Below are 23,441 nucleotides of genomic sequence, written 5' to 3' on the forward strand. Positions count from 1 at the left end.
AGCTACCCGGCATATAGTAAAAGCTCCACCTTTACCAGCTGCAACATTAAAGTGATGGACGCATTAATGCATCAATAATCATGTGGGCTATTCTGCATAATGAGATCTTTTACTTTTGGTGCTTTAAGTATATTTTGATGCCAATACTTTTGTACTTAAGTTAGATGTTAAATGCGGGACTTTTACTTAGAGTATTTCTACACTGTATTGCTATTTTTAAGTAAAAGATCGGAGTACTTCTTCCACCGCTGGAGCCACACTGCTAGCATTGCTAAAAGAGAACAATCAGTGGTTTTGCAGTTAAACACATTAGGATGAAGTAATAATCTGTGGAATATATTTTTCATTTACTGTTCTTATGTGATTTCCATTCTCAAAGGGAGCAAAGAAGAAATGAGCTCCTATTGTAAAAAGACAGAAACAAACCTGGTTTCTCCTGGACGGTTACAGTGTGATGGGATTAAATCTGCTGTCATGTTAGAAGAGAGAGACATGATAAGAGCACTGCAAGAACAGCTTGAACTAATCAAACAACAAGAGAGCTAAACATTGTAAAAATATACAGAAAATAACTTGTGAAGGGGTTATTTTTCAAAGATATTTCTACTTTTATATTTTTGTACAACTCGAATCGCTTCACGTACAGCATGACATGTTTTACTGTATGTTGTCACTGTGGCTGTGTAAAAGGAACTTTTCCCCACATACACACCTGTGTACTAGTGACCTGAATGCTACAACGTCCTCGTCGCCTTATCTGTGCGTTCACCCAAAACAAAACCACACAGCAGAGATACTAGATGAGATCTCAGTGAAGGAAACATGTAGTCAGTGACTACATTTACTAAAGAACTGAACCAGATACTTTTTCCATTTTATGGTACTTTATACTTCTACTCCACTACATTTCAGAGGGAAATATTGTACTCTTTACTTCACTACATTTATCTGACAGCTATAGTTACTTATCAGATTAAATTTTTACATTAAAAAACATATGATGAGTTTGTAAGATACAACACATTGTTAAAGATTAAACCAGTGGTTTCCAACCTTTTTGGCTCATGACCTGAAAAACATTGTCTCTTTGTCATGTTTCAGATATCTATGAGTTGTTAGCAGTTCCACCAAAGAGACATTTCCCCTCTAAACTTCTCACATGGTTTCATTTAAATAACTGCTGGAGACACAAAGAGGGAAAATTATCTAATATTTTACAAATAACAGTCAAAAAGTAAAACAGATTTGTGTATCAGACCTATCAGGCTAGGTTGGGAACCACTGGACTAAACTAGATAACTGTATATAAAGCAGTTAAAACTAGCTAACTGTATATAAAGTAGTTAAAACTAGCTAACTGTATATAAAGCAGTTAAAACTAGCTAACTGTATATAAAGCAGTTAAAACTAGCTAACTGTATATAAAGTAGTTAAAACTAGCTAACTGTATATAAAGCAGTTAAAACTAGCTAACTGTATTTAAAGCAGTTAAAACTAGCTAACAGTATATAAAGTAGTTAAAACTAGCTAACTGTATATAAAGTAGTTAAAACTAGCTAACTGTATATAAAGCAGTTAAAACTAGCTAACTGTATGTAAAGCAGTTAAAACTAGTTAACTGTATATAAAGCAGTTAAAACTAGCTAACTGTATATAAAGCAGTTAAAACTAGCTAACTTTACATAAAGTAGTTAAAACTAGCTAACTGTATATAAAGTAGTTAAAACTAGCTAACTGTATGTAAAGCAGTTAAAACTAGTTAACTGTGTATAAAGCAGTTAAAACTAGCTAACTGTATATAAAGCAGTTAAAACTAGCTAACTGTATATAAAGTAGTTAAAACTAGCTAACTGTATGTAAAGCAGTTAAAACTAGCTAACTGTATATAAAGCAGTTAAAACTAGCTAATTGTATATAAAGCAGTTAAAACTAGCTAACTGTGTGTAAAGCAGTTAAAACTAGCTAACTGTATGTAAAGCAGTTAAAACTAGTTAACTGTGTATAAAGCAGTTAAAACTAGCTAACTGTATATAAAGTAGTTAAAACTAGTTAACTGTGTATAAAGCAGTTAAAACTAGCTAACTGTATATAAAGTAGTTAAAACTAGCTCCAGCTCGAGCAGCTACAACAGTAAAATGCTGCTCTAACGTTGATGCTTCAGTATTAACAATCTAATAATATCAGACAGAATCAGATATCAGTCACAGGAGACATTTTACTGCACAACCAGTACTTTTACTGCTGATACTTTAACTTTCATTTTGTTGATAATACTTTTGTACTTTTACTTAAATAGGATTTTAAATGTCGGACATTTGCTTGTAGCCTTATGGAGTATTTTTACATTGTTGTATTGCTACTTTCACATAAGGGTCTGACGACTTCTTCCACCACCCCCAATTTGTCCCTCACATTATTTCCTCTTTGACTGTTACTCTTGACTTTGCCTTTTTGCAGGAAAATGTTAGGTAAATAAAGCATGTCTTGGTACTGAAGAAGAGTTTAATTGTTGCCTTATCTATTAGTTTTCCCAGGAGATATAAGTTCTTTATCCACAGTTAAATAAATTTACATTTAGACAAACTACATCCCCTCTCTTAGCTCTTCTCACAGAAGTCCAGACTTGTAGTCTCCTCAGTGCAGGACAATGTCATTCTCATGTCTCCTTCTCCCTCAGAAACGTTTGGTTCACACTTTCGGTGTCAAAAACAGTGACGTGTCAATGGTGATTTGGGAACATAAAATAAAACTCTTTTTTTTCCCACTTTACTGCATTTCTTGCAACTATAAACACACTATGTATAGTATTGTGTTTACATTTCATATAGGTCACCTGTCTTAAATTTGAAAAATAGATAGGTTTTTTTTTTTTGCAGAAAATGGCCGCACATGAAGAAGTGTGTGCACGTGTCAAAGAGAGTGGATGTGAGAGGTGTGAGCGCTGACACGGCCTTTGATGTTAAACCGGTATTTAGAGGTTAATGAGGCTGTTAGGAAGAGGTGAAGGAAACACCTGTGAGTTCACACTCGTGCGCACACGCATGCACGGGAAGTGTATCTGCAGCTCTGCTGTGAATAAGGATCTCTCCTGTATAAAACCTGAAGGGCAAGAACGTATCAGGGTGATTATTTCAGTTATTTTTCAGGATTTAACAGAAGACCGAGAACTAAGTGCAGTGGTGGAAGAAGTATTCAGATCCCTTTCCTAAGTAAAAGTAGCAAAACAACAATGTAAAAGTCCATCATTCAAACTTAAGTATCAGCAGTAAAAGTACTGGTTCTGCAGTAAAACATCTCCTGTGACTGATATCTGATTCTATCTGACATTATTAGATAATAATAATAATAATAATAATAATAATAATAATACTGATGCCTCAATGTTAGAGCAGCATTTTACTGTTGTAGCTGCTCGAGGTGGAGCTAGTTTTAACTACTTTATACACAGTTAGCTAGTTTTAACTGCTTTATATACAGTTAGCTAGTTTTAACTACTTAATATACAATTAGCTAGTTTTAACTGCTTTATATACAGTTAGCTAGTTTTAACTGCTTTATATACAGTTAGCTAGTTTTAACATATACAATTAGCTGGTTTTAACTGCTTTTTATACAGTTAGCTAGTTTTAACATATACAGTTAGCTAGTTTAACTACTTTATACACAGTTAGTTTTAATTACTTTATGTACAGTTAGCTAGTTTAACTACTTCATACACAGTTAGCTAGTTTTAACTGCTTTATATACTGTTAGCTAATTTTAACATATAGCCTACAGTTAGCTAGTTTAACCACTTTATATACAGTTAGCTAATTTAACTTCTTTATATACAGTTAGCTAGTTTAGTCCAGTGGTTCCCAACCTTGGGGTCGGGCCCCTCCAAAGGGTCACCAGATAAATCTGAGGGATCGTGAGACGATTAATGGCAGAGGAAAGAAGGAAAAACAAAGTTCTGATATACAAATTTGTTTTAAGTTTTGGGACTTTTCTGTAATCTTTGCTTGTTTGTAAAATATTAGAGCCTCAGTTAAACAACATCCAGTGAGAAGCTTAAGGGGGAAATGTCTCTTCGGTGGAACTGATAACAACTCATAGACACCTGAAACATGACAATAGGCTCCACCAAAATGTAACACAACTAACCAAATTTGTTTCAGCCATGCACAGATAATGAGTGTCATTCATCTGTTAACATGTCAATGCGGAGGAGGATTATGTAATAACAAGACTAAGAGTCTAAAGGCATACTAGTCTGTGAGGCTGTACTCAATCCAGTATGTCCAGTCTGCAGCATGCTAACATGCTCACAATGACAATGCTAACGTGCTGATGTTTAGCAGGCATAATCTTTACCAATTTTTTGAGAACAGGAAATTACTTTTGAAAAACTCAGCAGCAACATGTCAATCAGCTTTATTGCCAAGTAGGTTTACAAGGTTTACATACAAGGAATTTGCTTTGGTATTTTGGTGCAAAACAATAGATATAGTAGAAATATCAGAAATATAAAGCAAGTACTGCAGGTCAAGAATCAACTTTAAAACTTTTCAATTAACATCAGTTTTCTTATCAATAAATAGTGAAAACAAAGGTTTGTTATTGAGTGACCAGGACCTGTTTTTGGAAAGACACGTTGCTGTTGGTGTAAACGTTTAATGTTTTGAGCACCAAACAAGAATCCATTCACTTCCATTTAAAATCAGATAATGGCCAAAGTCTCAGCTGCAGATTTCTCAAAATCTAAGCAAACAAAACCAAAACAACTTGCACGGCTCAATATTTGTTTGTTTATTATTTGAGTGAGCTGATCCTTTAAATTGCCGACTTGTTTTCTGTGTTAATTTGCAACATTTTACTTTTGCTTAAAGGGTTTCTGCATAATCTGCCGTCTCAGCTGTGCTAACGAACAAGAGTTAGTGTGTATATAAGCTACATTTACCTGAAAGAAATATATATGTGAGCATACTAGGCCAATACAACAGATTGTAATCCTAACTTAGCATGGTGTGTGTGTGTGTGTAAATGCTCCTTATCCATTATGAGGGGTCAATCATCCTCCTCGGCCCCAGTCCCAGGCTGCTGCTGTCTGTGGGGTAACAGTCTCCTGCTGGGCCCGTCTTTGATTGGCTCCATTCAGACCCTTTCATCTCTAATGGGCCTGTTTGCTGCTCTGTTATGGACACAAACACTCCTCGACCCCCCCGGGCACTGACATGAGACCCAGAGGGAGACATATGTCCCAACCTGGTGCTCAGATCTCTGCATATAAGAGCTAACATCTCCTTTGTTTGTTTTTAGTCTGTCTTCATCAGGTTTTTATAGATAAAAATCCCACACTGAGCCAAATAAAACTCTGTTAAACTCTTCTTCAGTGCAAACGCTTTAAACGAGAAAGCTGCCGACATTCTGTATTTTTCATGTTGTCAACACGTCTCACGAAAAGACCAAAACCAACAATGTGTTCGTCCCTCTCTCAGTACTTTCTGACTTCCTGTCTGTTCTTTCTTTTTTTTTTTTTTTTTAAAAACAGCACACAAATATATAGTTTCATTTTTTAAAAAGCTCAGTAATTTCCTAAAACAGCTGCTCGCTGTAGTTTTTAGCAAACGTTACTGAAACAGGGGAAATTGTGCATTTGTTGGGGACTATTTTCAGCGCCAGACTAATCTACATTTGGTGCTGTAGAGTGAGCTGTAATTAACTTTAGTTAAATTAAATAGTTTGTTTTCTATAAACTATACAATAACCTGCTTGGGTTCATCATAAATCCTTTTAAAGTTATTTTATACACTTTTTTTTCAACTCATTTATTTCTTGTCCAAAAGAGATTTGAAAAATATACATTCCTTGACAACATGACTCATGATTTAAATATTTAAACACTGCTGGGTAAAAACCACAGCTCCGCCAATTTCACACTTTCCCTTCTTTAATTTGAACTAAAACAAAAAAAATGTATAAAACAATAATTAATGACAAAACTGAAATCGGTAAAAGAAAAACAATTATTTTTTCCCCTTTTCTCTTTTTGTGTTTTTTCCCTACAATGTATTTGTTGACAAGAAGAAAAATATAGATTACCCTTTAAAGTAGGTGCAGTTTATCACAGGGGAGCTAAAAAAAAAAAAAAAACCCAACAACCTAAAATGCGTCTGTTTCTGATGCTGAATGGATTCCTACATGCAGATCAAGGTGGTGATGACGCTCAATAATCATTGATCTCCACTGCCGGCAGTCTCCAGCAGTTGCCCGCCCTGTCTGTAACACAGTCAGTTAAGGCCTCTTCCCCTGTCCCATTGATCCCTATCAACCTCATCAAAGGCTCCCGGGGCTTTGATGGGGCCAGCGGGACTGGTCCTGGTGGACGAGCAGGCGCTGCGAATGAGGCATGTCTCAGGATTGTGAAATTTAAATTTCTCCCCAAAATCTCGGCGCTGGAGGCCGTGCTGTGACGTAGCACACCTGAGGGTTCCCAAGCTTTTATGGCGGGCAGTGAGAATCCCAGTAACCCTAAAATGTAAAGTAATGTAATAACTCTTCCCCAGTAATCCACGTTTTATTCAGCTATCTCGCCTTCATCGGGGCGGTGTCTCAGGTTCTTTCTAGTGTCCTTATATACACTTAAAAACTGTTATATCATCTTTGGTAAATAGATTTAAAAAAAAAAAACGTACTAACGGATAAAGAAGTTTACAAGAGAAATATAAATAAGCATAAATACAAAACATACAATATTACAACCACCTTTTCAGAATAATCTTAAGCAAATACAGTCATGTTGGTTTTCATTTATTGAATTCAGGACATCTTATTACTGCATTATAACTATTTCTGGTCTTTTATATTGTTTTATCTACTTTACTATGTCATTTTATTCTATTTTAACTGATTTGATTTGATTTTTTTGTGTGTTTTTAGATGCAGTTCTAACGCATTTCTTCTCCTCGCATAAAACATTTTAAATTTCCTCTGTGTTTGAAAGGATTTATACAAATGAACTTGCTTTGCCAAGAACTGATTTCACTGATTAAGTAGCTTACTTTGCCTTACTTCAGTAAAAGCACTGAAGTATTTCACCAAAATGTACTCCAGTAAAAGTACTGGTTCTGCAGGAAAACGTCTCATGTGACTGATATCTGACATTATTAGACTACTTTATATACAGTCAGCTAGTTTTAACTACTTTATATAGAGGAAAGAAGAAAAAACAAAGTTCTGATACACACATTGACTTTTCTCTAATCTTTGCTTTTTGTCAAATATTGAATAATTTTACCTTTTTGGGCCTAAAGCAGTTATTTAAATGACACCATGTGAGAAGTTTAGAGGGCAAATGTCTCTTTGGAGGAACTGCTAACAACTCAGAAACATCTGAAACAAGCCAAGGAGACACCAGACACTAGGTACGTTTCCATCTACCTGTTTTTATGCTCATTTTCAATTTCGCTGTAAAAAACCTGACCAAAAACCAAAAATCTTGCATATATATCGCAAAAAGGTTTTTACGCTTGGCTGAGGTGGAAAAGTTGGTGTATTGATAAAATAAAACGGAAACAGACTCAGTGAATGAATCGTGACGTAGATGTGACTTCAGCTACAAACATCAGATCTGTGTGGAGCGATGAGGAGGCTGTAGCCTTCCTCACATTAACACATGAAACGTCCATCGTCTGAGCTTTGGAGCTCTTTTAACGGCGTCATCTCGCTGTGTCCTCTTCTTCTGCGATGCTTTAACGGCAGCGAGTGGAGAATTAGCTCCACCAGCTGTTTACCTCCATGCACCAGCATATATGTATATATTATATTTCCCATAACAGAAGTGGATGCAAACGCTCATTAATTAGCATTTTATTTTGCAGATTTTCTGGAAATTCGGTTAAAAAAATGTTTGTAAGAGGTCACACGCCAAAGAGTTTGGGAACGATCTTTAATTTATTGTAAAATCATAATCTGAAAAGTAAATAATAATAATAATAGCTGTCAGATAAATGTAGTGGAGTAAAAAGTACAATATTTGCCTCTGAAAGTTTAGAAGTATGACGTAGCATAAGATTAAAAAACTCAAGTAACTCAAACTTAAGTACAAGCACACAACCATCTCTCCCAGAAGATAAACAACAGGCAGGTGATTGGTACAGTTAAAAGTTCAAAGGGGTCTTGATCATTTGTTGTCTCTCCGTCACCTCCGTCGCTGCCCCTCCGTCTGTCTGCATCTCTGTGTTGTATAATGGGGTGGATGGGTATCAGCATCACGTCTGTGACACGCAGGACTCGACGTGACGTGACTCGAGCTCTTTGATGTGGCAGACAGACAGAGAGACAGAGGACGACGGATACAGAGACGACAAGCCGGGAGACAGAAGAAGACATCAAGAAATGTCAACAATCTGCCTGCAGCTCGAATATTTTATAAACCGATCACACGTTTAGTTTGAAAAATCTTCACCTGCAAAGTAACTATTCGCGTGGTGCAGTACAATACTTCTGTACTTTTACTTAAGTAGATTTTTAATGCAGGACTTTTACTTGTGGAGTATTTTTAATTAACTTAATTTAAGTAATTGTTTTATTTGTACTTTTACTTAATGAAAGGATCTGAGTCTTCCACCACTGCTTTTTGCCATATTTTTCATATTAATATCTAAGTTGCAAAACCAGCTCCGCCTCGAGCAGCAACAGCAGTAAAATGCTGCTCTAACATTGATGCATCAGTAATATAATAATATATAAAATAATATTTCAGTCCCAGGGGACATTTTACTGCAGGATGAGTACTTTTATTTTTAATACTTTAAGTACATTTTGCTGATAATACTTCTGTACTTTTACTTAAGTAGGATTTTGAATGCAGGACTTTTACTTGTGGAGTATTTTTACATAGTTTTATTAATAGAAGTTACAGATCTATACTATATTTGTTTTGGTTTACAGTTTCATTCATTCTTTTGCTCTATTTACAGTAGAAATGATCTACTGCTTTTTCAACTATTAGTTGACACACAGAATATCAGTATCCAGATCCTTTACTTACAGTAAAAGTACCAATACAGCGATGTGAAACTACTAGTGAAAATGTTGCTAAAGTAAAAAGTATGCAAATATTATCAGCAATAAAAGGACTTAATGCGGAAAAATTGTTGATGCTATAAATCAATATAAATGAAGAAAATAACATTTATATTAGTTGCAGATACTTTTTTTGAACCTCTGACTTCATATCTTTCACTCAAAAACTCAAAGGCACAAAAACAAGTTGGGATGAAATCACTTTACATGGAAACAGACTGTTTTATTGTTTCATTTCTTCCATTTTGCTGCTGTATTCCTGTATATAAACACTGAAACTATATTTTTTTACAACCTTGAACTGCTCTATAATAATACTGTGAGTGATTCCGACTAAAGATTTGTACATTTTAAAGGCGCCTGTGTCATTTTTCTTGTATTTTAGGGTCCTGGCAGCTCTGTACTTTGTTAAAATGACAAACTGAGACGCCAGACTTACAGCTGAGTTTGTGCTGAAAACAATAATGCCTTGCACGAGGAGTAAAGACTGTTTAAAAAGGTGGAACAAAGACAAACATTAATGCATACACAAGTCGACAACATGAACTTGGAGTAGGCTATAAGTATAAAGTAGCATAAAATGGGAGTACTCGAGTAAAGTACTTGAGTAGATGTACCTCTGGCAGTAACTCTCATACTGAACGGAAACTGATCATTCATCTATTCTGTGGCGCCTTAAATCAGCTTCAACTATTGACTTGCTTTCAATGCTAAAATGGGGATTTTGGGATCAAGTCAAAGTGACTGATAACGACCTGAAGACGATGGTCCCACCGGTGAAGTGGCTCATCACCTCCTCCTCCTCCTCCTCCTCCACCGCGCCGGACGGGACCCGAGACTGTCTCTGAGGAGGCAGGCGGGCGCTGTTTTGTGTGCAAATGGTGCGTGGGCCAAAACACATCGTGGGGTTTAAAGGTTTAATCGAGTCAATCACGAAACGGTCCCATTGATAAGATAATGAGAGTGGTGAACTGATCCGGGGGCTGTGCGCGCCGCCTCCGCGCCAGAGACGCGCCGCCTCCGCGCCAGAGACGCGCCGCCCGTGCGCGCAGCGGAGAGGAGGGCCGCGCTGCTAACAGCTCGTTAGGGAGACTGAGGCACTTGAAAGGCGCTCTGTGCTTTGATACCAACACGCCCAACACGAGACAGGAGACCATAAAACCTGCTCATATCTTCTTTGTGTAAATACTCCCCAATAAAGTCACTAGTGTCCCCGCCGCTGAGCTGCAGAATCTCATATTTAATGTTCCAGGTTATTCCCACAGTGCACTTTCTGCTAAAAGATATTTATTTGCAGCAAAGTAATTGAGTACAGTCACTCAAACACTTAAGTACAATGTTAAGGTACTAGTGCTTTCTTTACTCCCATTTTAGGCTACTTTTACTCCACTAAATCTCAGAGGGAAGAAATGCAGAAACTTTTTTTAAACCAACAACAGTAAAATGCTACTCACACATTAACGGGCTGCATGAGTAATAACAAACTCATGATATGTAATCAGGGGGCAATTTTCCTGAATACTTCCTCCCCCGCTGCTTTACAGTAATCTTGTGATATTTTGTGGGATTTATCTTTGTGTCTTGTGTGCCTCTGGTGCTCCTGGCCTGCTAAAATACATTTATTTGCAGTGGTGGATAGTAACTCAGTACATTCACTCAGGCACGTGTACATTACTTGAGTATTTTAAATTTAAGCCACTTTATACTACATTTGTCTGTCTGAAGATTTTAAAAACCTACAATGAGCATATAAAATACAAGACAGGCTGCAGCACATTCTGGCTCCATAACAAGTACTTTAAGTACATTTAGCTGATACTCCATCTGTACTTTTACTGAAGTATTGCTGCTGTAAAGAAGAGGATCTGAGTACTTCTTCCACCACTGTTTATTTAGATGATCAGAGTACTCCTCGGGATATTTTAAGTACTTCAAATGTGTGGGTTTTTTGTGTGTTCATTACTGAGTTTCTAGTGTCTTAATTACTTTATATTTCTCTAATTTTCTGTTTCTAGTTAATCCTATAACATGACACTAGACGGCCATACGTTTCTTATGATTACTGATCTAAAAATCGTTGCAGGATCTTTTTTTCTTAAATCCTGATCAGTTAAAAGAAAGATAACAGAATCTAAAAGCCCATCACTGTTAAATGTCTTGTTACCGTCGAGTCTTATCAGTAACTTTCAGACAGTTTGCCTTTAATCTAGGGATCATCCCGGGATTAGCTATTACCATGATATTAAGCCACTCACTGCTCATTATGTTGGTTATTAACCTAAAGGCTCCTTTTCAAATGAAGCTGCAGTTTGACTAATTGGAGCTAAAATGTAATTTTTAAAGTAATTGTTGCCTAAATGACTGGATATGATGAGCAGTTTAGCACTCAGTGAAAATTTGAAGAGCATCAAAGTTTGATTAATGGCTGTTTGGAAAAGAAAGATCCTCTGTGTAGGGCTGCGACTCACGATTATTTTCTTATCAGTTAATCTGCGGAAAACTGTGAAAATGTCTCATTTGCAAAAACGTGATGTCTTTGAATTAATCGGTTCATCGCTTGGTCTTTAAAATATCAGAAAATTGTGAAAAATGCCTGTTACAGTTTCCCAGAATGCAAGCTGTCGTGTTCAGATATCTTTCTCCGTCTGACCAACAGTCCAAAACACAAATATATTCAATTTACAATCACAGAAAACAAAGAAAAGCTGCAAGTTTTTATCAAAACAGTTGCTGATTTATTTTCCGTCAATTGATTTACTGTTTCGGCTCTAAATGACTCAGCTGTTCTGCTCTGATCAATTCATTTCTCGACTGCGCTTTTATTTTCTTTACTGAATTCGGGGCAACTTATCACTGAAAAGGCATTTTATTTTTGTCTATTTGTATTTAATTTTACTTTATCTTATTTCATTCATCTCAGTTTATTCTATTTTAATTGATTTTATTATGATTTTGATTGTTTTCAAATGCTGTTATGCATTTCTTCACTTTACAATACATGAAGCACTTTAAATTCCCTCTGTATTTATTTATTTATTCTGTATTTGTAATAAACTGAACTGGTGAATAAATGAATGGATGAAAATATGTACTGTACATACAGGCATATGCTCATATTTTTAAATCTGAATCATCCATCCTACATCCTTAATTCCTGAAATATTAACTGGGGAAGAAAAGCAGAATTGCTGCAAATTCGACTGTTAATTTTGTCTTATTTTATAAAAACCAAAAGACATTTAACTTACATTAAATATGAAACAGAGAAAAGCAGAAAATCCTCACATTTGAGAAGCTGGAACGAGGACATTTTTTTTTAGCATTTCTGCTTTAAAAAATGACAAATTCATTGAATCCATTCATCGAAATAGTTTCAGCTCGACTCACGTAAGTTTAGTAGCAACGTCACATGATTAAATATAGAAAGAGGAAAGTCTCAGGTCAATATTCAAAATGTTTCATGCACACTGGCCCTTAATTAACCCTCTGCAGTCCAGATTCAGTGTCCATTTTTGTCAACTTTCTATGCATTCACTTTTGTCTTTGTTCCACCTTTTTAAACAGTCTTTACTCCTCATGCAAGGCATTATTGTTTTCAGCACAGACTCAGCTGTAAGTCTGGCTTCTCAGTTTGTCATTTTAACAAAGTATAGAGCTGCCAGGACCCCAAAATACAAGAAAAATGACACAGGCGCCTGTAAAATGTACAAATCTTTAGTCGTAATCACTCACAGTATTATTACAGAGCAGTTCAAGGCTGTAAAAAATATAGTTTCAGTGTTTATATACAGGAGTACAGCAGCGAAATGTAAGAACTGAAACTGTAAAACAGTTGTTTTCGTGCCACTGTGTGTTGTATTTCTGTCTTCACTACAAAGAGTCTGTTCCTGCTTTATCTTTGACTGATGATCAGTTCGAGCGTCTTTTTTGGAGAATAAAAACAGATAAATTACTTTTTTTAATTAATTAATTTTTTTTTTCCCAATGCAGAAGAGTTGGTGGGCGTTTTCAGCCCTGAGTCGTGTCTTGTGATCTGTGAGGACACAGTTTAGGGGTCTTTTAGTGAATGAATCAAACTGAAACTGTAAAAGTGAGGAGGTCATGCCGCCCCCCGCCCCAGCGGAAGTTAGTCCCTTGAAACAGATTACACTCCACACATGTATTTACAGTATGTGGCTGCAGAGGAGATGCAGACAGCTTAGGGTGAGGTGTGCCTATTATCTTTTTTAGGAGGCAGGAAGGAGGGGACGTGGGGGGAGGAGGGGGAGGGGGGGTGTCCTTCCCAGACTCACTGGAGCCATGCTGTAACAGCCTCATTGAGACTGAATGAGACGTCTTAATTACTCCAGTTGTGAAAACTAAAGGAGGGGAGGGTGGGAGGGAAGGGAGGATGTGTGCTTTGATCTTGGGGCTGAGGGAGTTTGAAATGAGGAGGGATGACCCCTATAAATACAGACAAGCTGTGATGAGGGGGCCAGTTAAAACTCTCCCAGCACCAGAACAGACCGGCAAACTCCTGAGAAACCTTTTCCTGCACTCTGGACAGAACTTTTCATTCTGGTTTTTCCATCTAAAAACAAAGGGATATACTTCTTCTGGCCTCTTTCAGGACGAAACTTCAGGACTCTGCAGCCATGAGGGGACATTTTTCTATCGAATGGATGGCCCAGAGCAGCCAGCCGGCAGGGACAGAGACCGTCTCTGCCTGCGGGACGCATTCAGAGAGTCTGCCGGGTTTTTACTGCAGACAAAAGTCTGAAAATTTAGCCGAGCAGCAAGAAAACAGGAGCCAGGGCCTCGATGCTTTCGGTCTGAGCACTCTCCAGCACCAAACCTCTCACGGCAGTCAAGGTAAGCTCAGTCCACCGATGGAAAGGAAAGTGTATTTACTCAAGTACTTGTACTCTACTTGAGTATTCCCATTTTATATTCCTGTTTCACTACATTTTAGGGAGAAATATTGTAATTTTTACTTCACTACATTTATCTGACGGCATTTCCTGCTCTTTTCAGATTTTTTTTAGAACCCAGACAAATCGATTAAAACGACCTTTTCTGTCGTTAATAATCATCAGCTGCAGTCCGATACAAACCGGTTCAACATGAGCTCCAGCTCCACCAGCTGCAGCAGCAACATCCTGCTTTACATTAATGCACGAGGAATAATAACCTGATGATAGAATATATAACAGCACAGCAGCCACAGGGACGTTTTACTGCACTGACTACTTTTACTACTTGATTATACTCACATACTTTTACTTAAGTAAGACTTTTACTTGTGATGGAGTATTTTAAATAGTGTGGCATTAGTACTTTTACTTAAGTAAAGGATCTGAATACTTCCGTCAAACACCTGCATGATGTTCTTGTGAAAGATCAATTTGAAAATGATTTCTTCTTCGTTCCCCTCTCCAGTGACTGAGGCGGGTTTCAGCAGCGGGACGGAGGAGGAGACCTCCGGGTACGAGAGCGAAGGGGGTCAGTCCCTCTCCCCGTCGGCCCCCACCGACTGTGCCTCCACCCCACCAGCGTCCCCTCCGTCGGGGAGGAGACCCCGGACGGCCTTCACAGCGGAGCAGATCAGCAGCATGGAGAGGGCCTTCAAGAGGAACGCTTATCTGGGAACACAAGACAAGGCCGAGCTCTGCAAGAAGCTCAACCTGTCTGACAAACAGGTAACCCTCCTCGACCTGTCGCCAATATACGACACACCTGTGTGCACCAGCTGCCACGAGGACCCAGAGCTGCAGTCCTCTGGGTTTTACTTCATACGTTTACACATGAGGGTATTTTAAAAGCTGATTCCAGTTTCTTTTTAGACTCAGTGGATTTAAATTTGACTACTTTTAAGAAAACAAAATAATAACTAAATATAAATTCCCAGCAGTGTAGGTAAATACAATTTACAGGAAATACATAAAATAAGATAACCTGATACATAAAACATGGAATATCTTGTAATCTAGGTTATTTTTTTGTTACTTTCAATTTCTTGTAATCTAATAATTATAATATTTTAGAGACTTAATTTTTTTATTTTTAAATACATTTATTTGATTTATATTTAATTATTCATATATTTACTTTTTGTTTGTTGTATTTAATTTTATTTTTATTTAAAAATGTGTTTTTACTATTTGGGGGACTTGAACTCAATATTAGTTGCCGTATCACTAGTTTTCATTTTTATTTTATTATATTTATTTGTTGATTCATACATATGAATGTATTTATTTATTGTTAATTTTGTTGTCTTTTATTTTTTACTTTTTTAAATTTGTGTCTTTTATTATTTGGACTTTTTCATATTTTAGTAAATTTAAAAAAAAAAAGTTTAGTTTTTTATCTTTATATTTGCTGTTTTAGTTAAAATTTTTAAAAATATATTTTATTATTTCCCAGTGATACAATTTGACCTCAGTATATTTGGAAATACTGACTTCGGCCCTGGTGTTTACCGATAAGAGAGAAGTTTTAATGTTTTGCAGTGAAAACTTTGCCTCACGAGACTTTTTGTCTTCCTGTCTTCAGATCAGAAACTGGTTCCAGAACAGGCGGATGAAGCTGAAGAGGACGGTGCAGGACGCCCTGGCTCACGCCTGCCAGGCAAACGTCGCCTCTCAGTTGATGCATTACCCCGAGCTGCAGGCCTACAGGCCGGGGCCCTACCCGAGGTATCACTCTGCAGCAGCAGCACAGGAGGGCCCGGCTGCCGCCGCCTACGTCCATCCACACAGCCTGCAGTACAGCTCTCCTCTGCCCAGCGTCTCTACGCTGCCCCTGGACTCTTTTTACCAGTACGGCAGCCTCTCGGGAGTCATGCTGCCCTCTGCCACGACTCAGCTCATGGGGTCCTACCCGACTTACCCTCAGTATTACTGATACTGCCCCTCAGTCACTGCCTGATGAGCCTGTGCAGCTACTTTAATCTTTACTGTTTCACTGAGACAAAATGAGATTGTACTGATTAAACAGTTTGAACATACAAATGTTGCTGCTCATCTAATCCTGACAGGATCGATGCTAATGGAAACGGATGGTTTATAAGAAACATGGCACAATTACTGCTGTGAAGCTTGAATGTTGATCACGAATCAAACAGGGTGGTGTGCAATATTGTGATTTGTGTGTGTATCTCTGCTTACCTGATGTATAGTTTGGATATATTTAAATTTGAATCTATGAAGTGTCTTATTAGATTTGTGTTGTTATGTAATTGTGAAATCAGATCAGAGCTAAAATAAATTCATTATTAAAACGTTACAGGTCATCTGATGTTTTCATCATATCATCTGCAGGTAAAATGGTAAAAGTGGGCTGTAACTTAATCCTGTTTTTGCCATCGGTGGGAAGTAACTAAATACTCCAGTACTGTAATTAAGTACATTTTTAAAGGTACTTGTACTCGAGTATTTCCGTTTTATGCTACTTTTTACTTCTACTTCACCACATTTCAGAGGGAAATATTGTACTTTTTACTCCACTACATTTATTTAACATATTCAGTTACTGGTTACTTTACAAATTAAGATTTTACATACAAATCATGTGATCAGTTTATAAAATAAGATGTTTTGTTATAGATAAAAGTACCCAGTATATTAAATAGTTAAAACTAGCTCCACCTTGACCAACTACAACAGTAAAATGCTGCTTACGTATTAATGGTCATTATTTATAGTAATATAACAATCACAGGGGCCATTTTTTTTGGTTGATAAGTAATTTTACTTTTGATACTTACATCGTGGCATCGCTACTTTAACTTAAATAAAGGATCTGAATACTTCCACCGCTGTGCAGCCTTCTGCTTGTCCGACACCTCGGCGCTACAGAGTGAAACCTGAAAGGAGAAAGAGAGATTATCAATGTGAATAACATGCGGTATCATTACATTTTGAATAAAAAGCATCAGGGTGTAATTGTCCTTTTTTTGAGGTTTGGATTCGTATTAATTCACACAACTTTATTCTCCCAATATCTCTGCTTTTGTGCAATCCTTGTTCCAGATGGTCTCATCTTGTCTTTTTCTTTCTAGGAATCCACTTTGGATGTTACATGTCTCAGTTCAATGTGTGTCACAGTCACTGGATTCAGTTTTTAGCTTATGATTTTCATGTTGCACAATTACTGAGAAATCCTATTAAGAACAGTGTGTTTTTTCCGCAGCTACCACTGAGGACAATGAGGTCATGTTCTTGGTAATATTTCAGGGAATTTAGTGAGTTTAATGACATGAAGAGGAGTTTGCCTGCAGACTGATGCTAATATTTTTCAGACTAAATGTCTTAGAATTGAATGTTTTTAGGCAAAGCATTAAATAGATTAAAACTTTGATATAAATAAGACTTTGAAACAGGATTTAGACTATAAAGTAGGGAGATAACATTTACAGAAAAGGTTAGATTAATAAATAAAATGTGACATTTGTTTTGTTTTTGTTTGTTTTTTAAATACTCAGAAAATTGCATAGAGTCTGGTTGCTGGCTGCAGTACATACTTTCTTCTACACCCCTGTGTGCTAGTGCTTCTTCAGGACTTTAGCGAACAGGGTTTACCAAACCATCACACCTACTTCGAGAGTGAATCCAGCTTCTCATCAGCAAGCGATCCAGCTCTAAGGTGCACTGACACACCTTTAACAATACATACAGGCTCATACATTAACAAGGTTTATGCTCACAGCACACATGGCAGCTGCGCTTTCATCTCTAAACTCACAGGTGCTGCTGATGCTCCAGGTGGGAGAGGAAATTCAACCGGAAATCTAAAAGGCAAATGAAACTATGCTGCCCTCTGTGGACACAGAAAGGTAATGCAATAATATAATATAATATAATGATTGCATAAATGCAGCTGCAGGTGGGATAAACATCCATGCTGGCACCTGCAGCCACTGCCTAAAGATGGAAGTATTCAGATGTAAAAAATATACTGTTACAAGATAAAGTCAAGCATTCAAATTTTTACTTAAGTAAAAGTACAGAGGTAAAATGTACTTAAAATGCTCTTAATGCAGATTGGATCCGTTATATTGTTATTATTACATATTTTATTGCATTATTATTATTTGAATGTTGGTCAAGGTGGAGCTGACTTTAAATACTTTACATACTGTTGTGTCATTTAATCTATGACAATGCATCATATTAAACTGATCGGATGTTTTGTTTGTAAAATCTTTACCTACAAAGTATCTATAGCTGCCAGGTAACTGTGGCGGAGTAAAAAGTACAATATTTCCCTCTGAAATGTAGTGAAGTAGAAAGTAGGAGAAAATGAACAAACTAAAGTTCCTAAAAGTACCTTAAGTACCTAAAAATGGTACTTAAATAGAGTATTTAAGTAAAGTTAAAGTTAAGTTTAATTGCTGCTATATTGATATTGTTTTTGCTACGTGTACCACATGTTCATTTGCACTACCGGACTATTTATTTATACATATACTGCATCATTTGCACTCCAGTACTATGTACTGAATACTGCAATAACTCATCTACTGCACTGTTAACTATTTCCATAAATTGCACTACTTTATATTCATTGCTCTGCTGTTCTGCCCAGTCCAATTCATTACTGTACATATGCATCAGTATACTTCTGTTTATAGTAATGCCATCTGTATATAATGTCTATACACCACAATATTTTCATAATACTGCTCTATCCTGCATTCATGCTCACACTTTATATCCTGCACTTGCTTATTGCACTTCTGGTTGGACCTAAACTGCATTTCGTTGCCTCGTACTCGTACATGTGTAATGACAATAAAGTTTAATCTAATCTAATCTAAAAGTGTAATTTGAGATCTGAATTATCGTGCTTGGTGTTGGGTAACTGATATCATGCAGGGCGGTGGTTTTTCAAACTTTTTTGACCCATTTTAGTAAACGCTCTGACCTATACAGTGAAATCAAAGTGGACTTCGTACAAAATGATTCACGAGCACATGCAGTTATATTTTCAAAGCAAATTCAGGACTCCAAAGAACTATTTTAAAGTTACAGCTCCGAGTGTTTACATAACTTGATGCGAGACTATGTAACTTTTGAAAGAAGAAATAAAACGTTCTTCTTCTTACAAATAAAATGCTGCCCTGCTCAGTGCCATAAACTCAGGGGTTTTCCGGCCGCAGCCTGACTTGGTCTGGTACGACCAGTTGCTCATCGTGGCGACTCTTCTCTGCTTGTACTATTGTTGCACTATATTTTAGCATTTATCATTATGCTGTTCAGCAAGAGGTTATATTGGCTCGCTTTATTACTGAATTGTATGACTGTACTGTTGTGGTACAGCTAATATTTTCTAATATTTGCCTTAGCATTGAACAAAAGTCCTCCTAGGTCTATTTATCTGCCACCAAACCATGAACCATAACCACAACGTGCAGCAATAACCAATGGTGGGAAGTAACTAAGCACTATTTTCAGGTACTTGTACTTTACTTGGGTATTTCCATTTTATGCTACTTTATACTGCTATTCCATTACATTTCAGAGGAAAGTATGGAACTTTTTACTCCATTACATTTATTTCACAGCTATAGTTACTGGTTACTTTTCAAAATAAGATTTTACAAAAAAAAAAAATACTTAGCTTTTAAAATATGATGCATTATTATAGATTTAACTACACAACAGTTAAGTTAGCTCCATCTCGACCAACTCCACCAGTGAGATGTACTTACACATTAATGCATGGGTATTAATTATCCAATAAAACAACATATAATGATATAACACTCACAGGAGCCACTTTTTCTCCATAGTGAGTAGGCTACTTTTACTTAAAATTTGAATGAGAGACTTTTACCTGTAATGAAGTATTTTACACTGTAGTATTGCTACTTTTACTTAAGTCAAAGATCTTCTTCCATCGCTGGCAATAACAGAAAACATAGTAGGCTATAATTAAAATTTGGCCAATATACTATACTAGAAGTACGTCACAAAATGTTTGCACATGTAAAAACACGACCCTGAAATAGTCCCGCATTCCTTTCCGCTATAACGATGTGGAGAAAAACAAGATATGTCGACACATTTTACCAGCTGAAGCCAAAAACATTTAAAAAACATAATTTTCAACATATTATGTCATAAAAACAAGGAGATTTCACAACCAGCAGGCGCAACAAGAAGTACGCAAACGGAACATCGAGCTGAACCAATGGCTAATGAGAGATTCCATATGTGGGTGTGGCAGACCAAACCAATGAACCAATGGGGAAGCCGTAACCGTGTGAACACGTGGAAGTGGCAGACGGTTGGGCCAATCACAACACTCCCCGAAGTGCGCCCGCGGTGAACGTGAAGGGGGGCGCGCGCTGGCTGAGTGCACGCTCGCAGAAAGCAGCTACGCAGGCGAGAGGGGCAGAAGCCGAATGGTGGTGGAGCTGAAGATGGCGGATGGAGACAGCGGGAGTGAGCGCGGTGGTAGCAGCGGGGGAGGAGGCGGCTTCCAGCACTTCCAGAGGGACCAGGAGACCCAGGAGCTGGCGTCCAAGCGCCTTGACATCCAGAACAAGCGCTTCTACCTGGACGTCAAGCAGAACAGCAAGGGCAGGTTCATCAAAATCGCCGAGGTAGGAGCCGGGGGCTCCAAAAGTCGCTTGACCCTCTCCCTGTCAGTGGCGGCGGAGTTCCGGGACTACCTCGGGGATTTCATCGAGCACTACGCCCAGCTGGGGCCTAGCAGTCCGGAGCAGATAGCCCAGGCCAGCGCGGGTGAGGACGGCGGGCCCAGGCGAGCTCTCAAGAGCGAGTTTCTCGTCCGGGAGAACCGCAAGTACTACCTGGACTTGAAGGAGAACCAGCGGGGGAGGTTCCTGCGGATCCGGCAGACCGTAAACCGTGGACCTGGCTTTGGAGTTGGGGGCCCCGTGGGCGGCATGCTGGCCGGCCAGACCATAGCCCTTCCGGCCCAGGGGCTAATAGAGTTTAGAGACGCCCTTGCTAAGCTCATAGATGATTACGGGGGAGACGACGAGGAGCTGGCCGGGAGAATGGCCGCCGGGGGCTACAGTGAGCTTCCCGAGGGCACCTCCATCATGGTGGACTCCAAACGGTTCTTTTTCGACGTCGGGTCCAACAAATACGGAGTGTTCCTGCGCGTGAGCGAGGTGAAGCCCAGCTACAGGAACTCTATCACCATCCCGTTCAAAGCCTGGGGCAAGTTTGGAGGAGCTTTCAGCAGATACGCCGAGGAGATGAAGGAGATCCAGGAGCGGCAGAGGGATAAAATGTACGAGAGGAGGGACGAGTCCGAGGGAGAGGAGGTGGATGACGACTGAGAAAACTAAACGAAACAGCTGTTAGTCAAGTTACGTGACAGATCTGCAATATAGGGGGTATTTTGCAAAATAAAACAACAACAAAAAAAAAAAGAAGAAGCAGAAATGACAGATTAAGTGCATGACACATCGTGCTGTAATAGCCTGCTAAAGTATCGTGGCGTAAAAAAAAAACAAAAAAGAAAAGAAAAGAGTACATGTGCAGGGAATTTATTGGTGTATTATCCTAAAGTGTGTAGGGTTGGAGTGGTTTGTGTGAATCTCTGAAAGTGGGAGGAGGGGGGAGGGGAGGGGAGGGGAGGGGGTGGACTAAATGTGTAAATGAGATCAAATCTCATTGGCTGAAGAAAAAAAAAAAAAGAAAAGTGAGTTATGCTTTATTGTAAAAGAAATAAAATAAATAAATAAAAAAAAGACAGATAAAGAGACAGAACCTACTAAAACCAGCAAATTGGTTTTTATAACTTAGAAATGAAGCCAATCAATGCTTTCCTATTCGCAACATAGTTTATATTTAAAGAGTGAGGAGTTCAACCAGTTTAAGATGTTTTCCTTGCCCAATTTAAGGAGAGAACCAGCATCCATTGTATTCCTGTTCCGGTCCAGGTCTCTCCTCAGTGGGCAGTTTGTGGGATTTTCGCAAGTCAGTCAGATGAACCTGAGAGGAACTGTAGAGAAAGCTGCTGGATGTTTTTGCGTCGGATATGTCGGCATATGGACGGCTGTCAAACAACACGGAGCTGTGCAGCAGCAGCAGCAGCAGCAGGCGGCAGTTAATCGAAAAAGATTACCCAAAAAATGTCAGGGGAAGTTACTGAGAGGATTATCTTTTTTTTTAATTTTTTTTTTTAAGCCCAAACAACAAGGGGCCTCGCGGACTGAACGAAAGCTTTGACTCCAGTAGTCAGTTACGGTGTGGATCAGCTGGGTTTTATGTTATACATACAATCTTGGCAGTATTTTCAAAGCATAATTCATATTGTTTTCAGCAACATTCACTCGGCGAGGAAGAGAAGTTTGTTTCCTCACACCAGAGCATCCCTGGTGTTTGAGAAGAAGTGGGGAGAGGACTGTGTTTTGTGGGAGCCCCCCCCCCCTCACCAGGGACAACATACAGATATATATATATATATATATATATATATATATATATATATATATATATATATATATATATATATATATATATATATATATATTTTTTAACGATGCTCATTTGCTCCCACATGCCACTACAAGGGTCCAAATGTCTGGCAGTTGGACGGGGGCGCTTGTCTGACCTTCTGCTGCAGAGCGTCAGCGCGGCGTTTTCCCATCAGCCTCTCTGGCGTGGTCAGAGCTGGGCAGACGGCCGTCTTGACCAGCCGCAGGCCGTTTTCTGACGTAACTTACAACATCTTCCAACGCGTGAAGACCCCGGACAGAAACACATTGATGGATGTTGTTGCTGTTTTGTTTTTTGTTTTTCAAAAGAGAACTATATTGAAACGAGATTCTACTTATAGGAAAAAAATATTACCGTATAAACCAGCAAAAGATATTTTGAAATACATATAAAGGAAAATGTATTATGTAAAGGAATTTCAGGACTTAAAAATAAAAAAAAAAGGTTAATTTCTTAAAACAAAGTTGTGACTCAAACCTCCAGATTATTTTTCATTTTGCTTTTCTTACAGTGAAAGTATAACACTTCCTTAATTAAAACAACTTTAAATGCAATACCCAATGTTGTGACTGTATATTTTTAAATATCTGTTCATACTTAAGATAATCTCTTCGTTCCACGGTCTACTTTACTGAGTGTGAACAGGGAGGAGCTAATGAAATATGATTGTTTTCATTGTGGATTATTCTGATGATTATTTGATCGATTAACTGATTAATCCTTTGGTCTATAAAATGTCTAGAAATAGAGCGAAATGTCCGTCTCAGTTTTCTGAAGTCAAAGGTGGCGTCTTTAAATTGCTTGTTTTTTCCTTCCAGACGTCCAAAACCCAAAGATATCCAGTTCACAGTTCACATTTGAGAATTTCTGCTGTTTTTACTCGATTAAATTACTGAAATGATTAATCGATAA

At 38.0% G+C, this 23,441-nt stretch overlaps 2 protein-coding genes and 1 long non-coding RNA gene across 3 annotated transcripts; 2 read left to right on the top strand and 1 right to left on the bottom strand.

Annotated features, from left to right (window-relative positions):
- Positions 1-53: 53 nt before the first annotated feature.
- LOC122865374 lies at positions 54-18,524 on the bottom strand. Its single transcript, XR_006375460.1, has 3 exons — positions 16,814-18,524; positions 427-469; positions 54-271 (listed from the first exon to the last, which is right to left on the bottom strand). It is a non-coding gene; the product is annotated as an uncharacterized LOC122865374 (long non-coding RNA).
- Positions 13,441-16,332, top strand: ved (ventrally expressed dharma/bozozok antagonist). Its single transcript, XM_044173726.1, has 3 exons — positions 13,441-13,917; positions 14,485-14,744; positions 15,601-16,332. Exons 1-3 carry the CDS (start codon positions 13,701-13,703, stop codon positions 15,949-15,951), a joined length of 828 nt encoding a protein of 275 aa, XP_044029661.1. The 5' UTR covers positions 13,441-13,700; the 3' UTR covers positions 15,952-16,332.
- Positions 18,525-19,912: 1,388 nt separating the features above from the next.
- purbb (purine-rich element binding protein Bb) lies at positions 19,913-21,585 on the top strand. Its single transcript, XM_044173725.1, has one exon. It carries the CDS (start codon positions 20,456-20,458, stop codon positions 21,362-21,364), a length of 909 nt encoding a protein of 302 aa, XP_044029660.1. The 5' UTR covers positions 19,913-20,455; the 3' UTR covers positions 21,365-21,585.
- Positions 21,586-23,441: the final 1,856 nt, after the last annotated feature.

This window comes from Siniperca chuatsi, linkage group LG18 (assembly GCF_020085105.1).
Source record: "Siniperca chuatsi isolate FFG_IHB_CAS linkage group LG18, ASM2008510v1, whole genome shotgun sequence".
Classification (NCBI taxonomy): Eukaryota; Metazoa; Chordata; class Actinopteri; order Centrarchiformes; family Sinipercidae; genus Siniperca; species Siniperca chuatsi.

Coding starts and splice junctions, on each gene's coding strand:
- purbb (XM_044173725.1), top strand. CDS start 20,456: ATGGTGGTGGAGCTGAAGATGGCGGATGGAGACAGCGGGAGTGAGCGC.
- ved (XM_044173726.1), top strand. CDS start 13,701: ATGAGGGGACATTTTTCTATCGAATGGATGGCCCAGAGCAGCCAGCCG. Junction 13,918..14,484: donor AACCTCTCACGGCAGTCAAG/GTAAGCTCAGTC, acceptor TCCCCTCTCCAG/TGACTGAGGCGGGTTTCAGC. Junction 14,745..15,600: donor TCAACCTGTCTGACAAACAG/GTAACCCTCCTC, acceptor TCCTGTCTTCAG/ATCAGAAACTGGTTCCAGAA.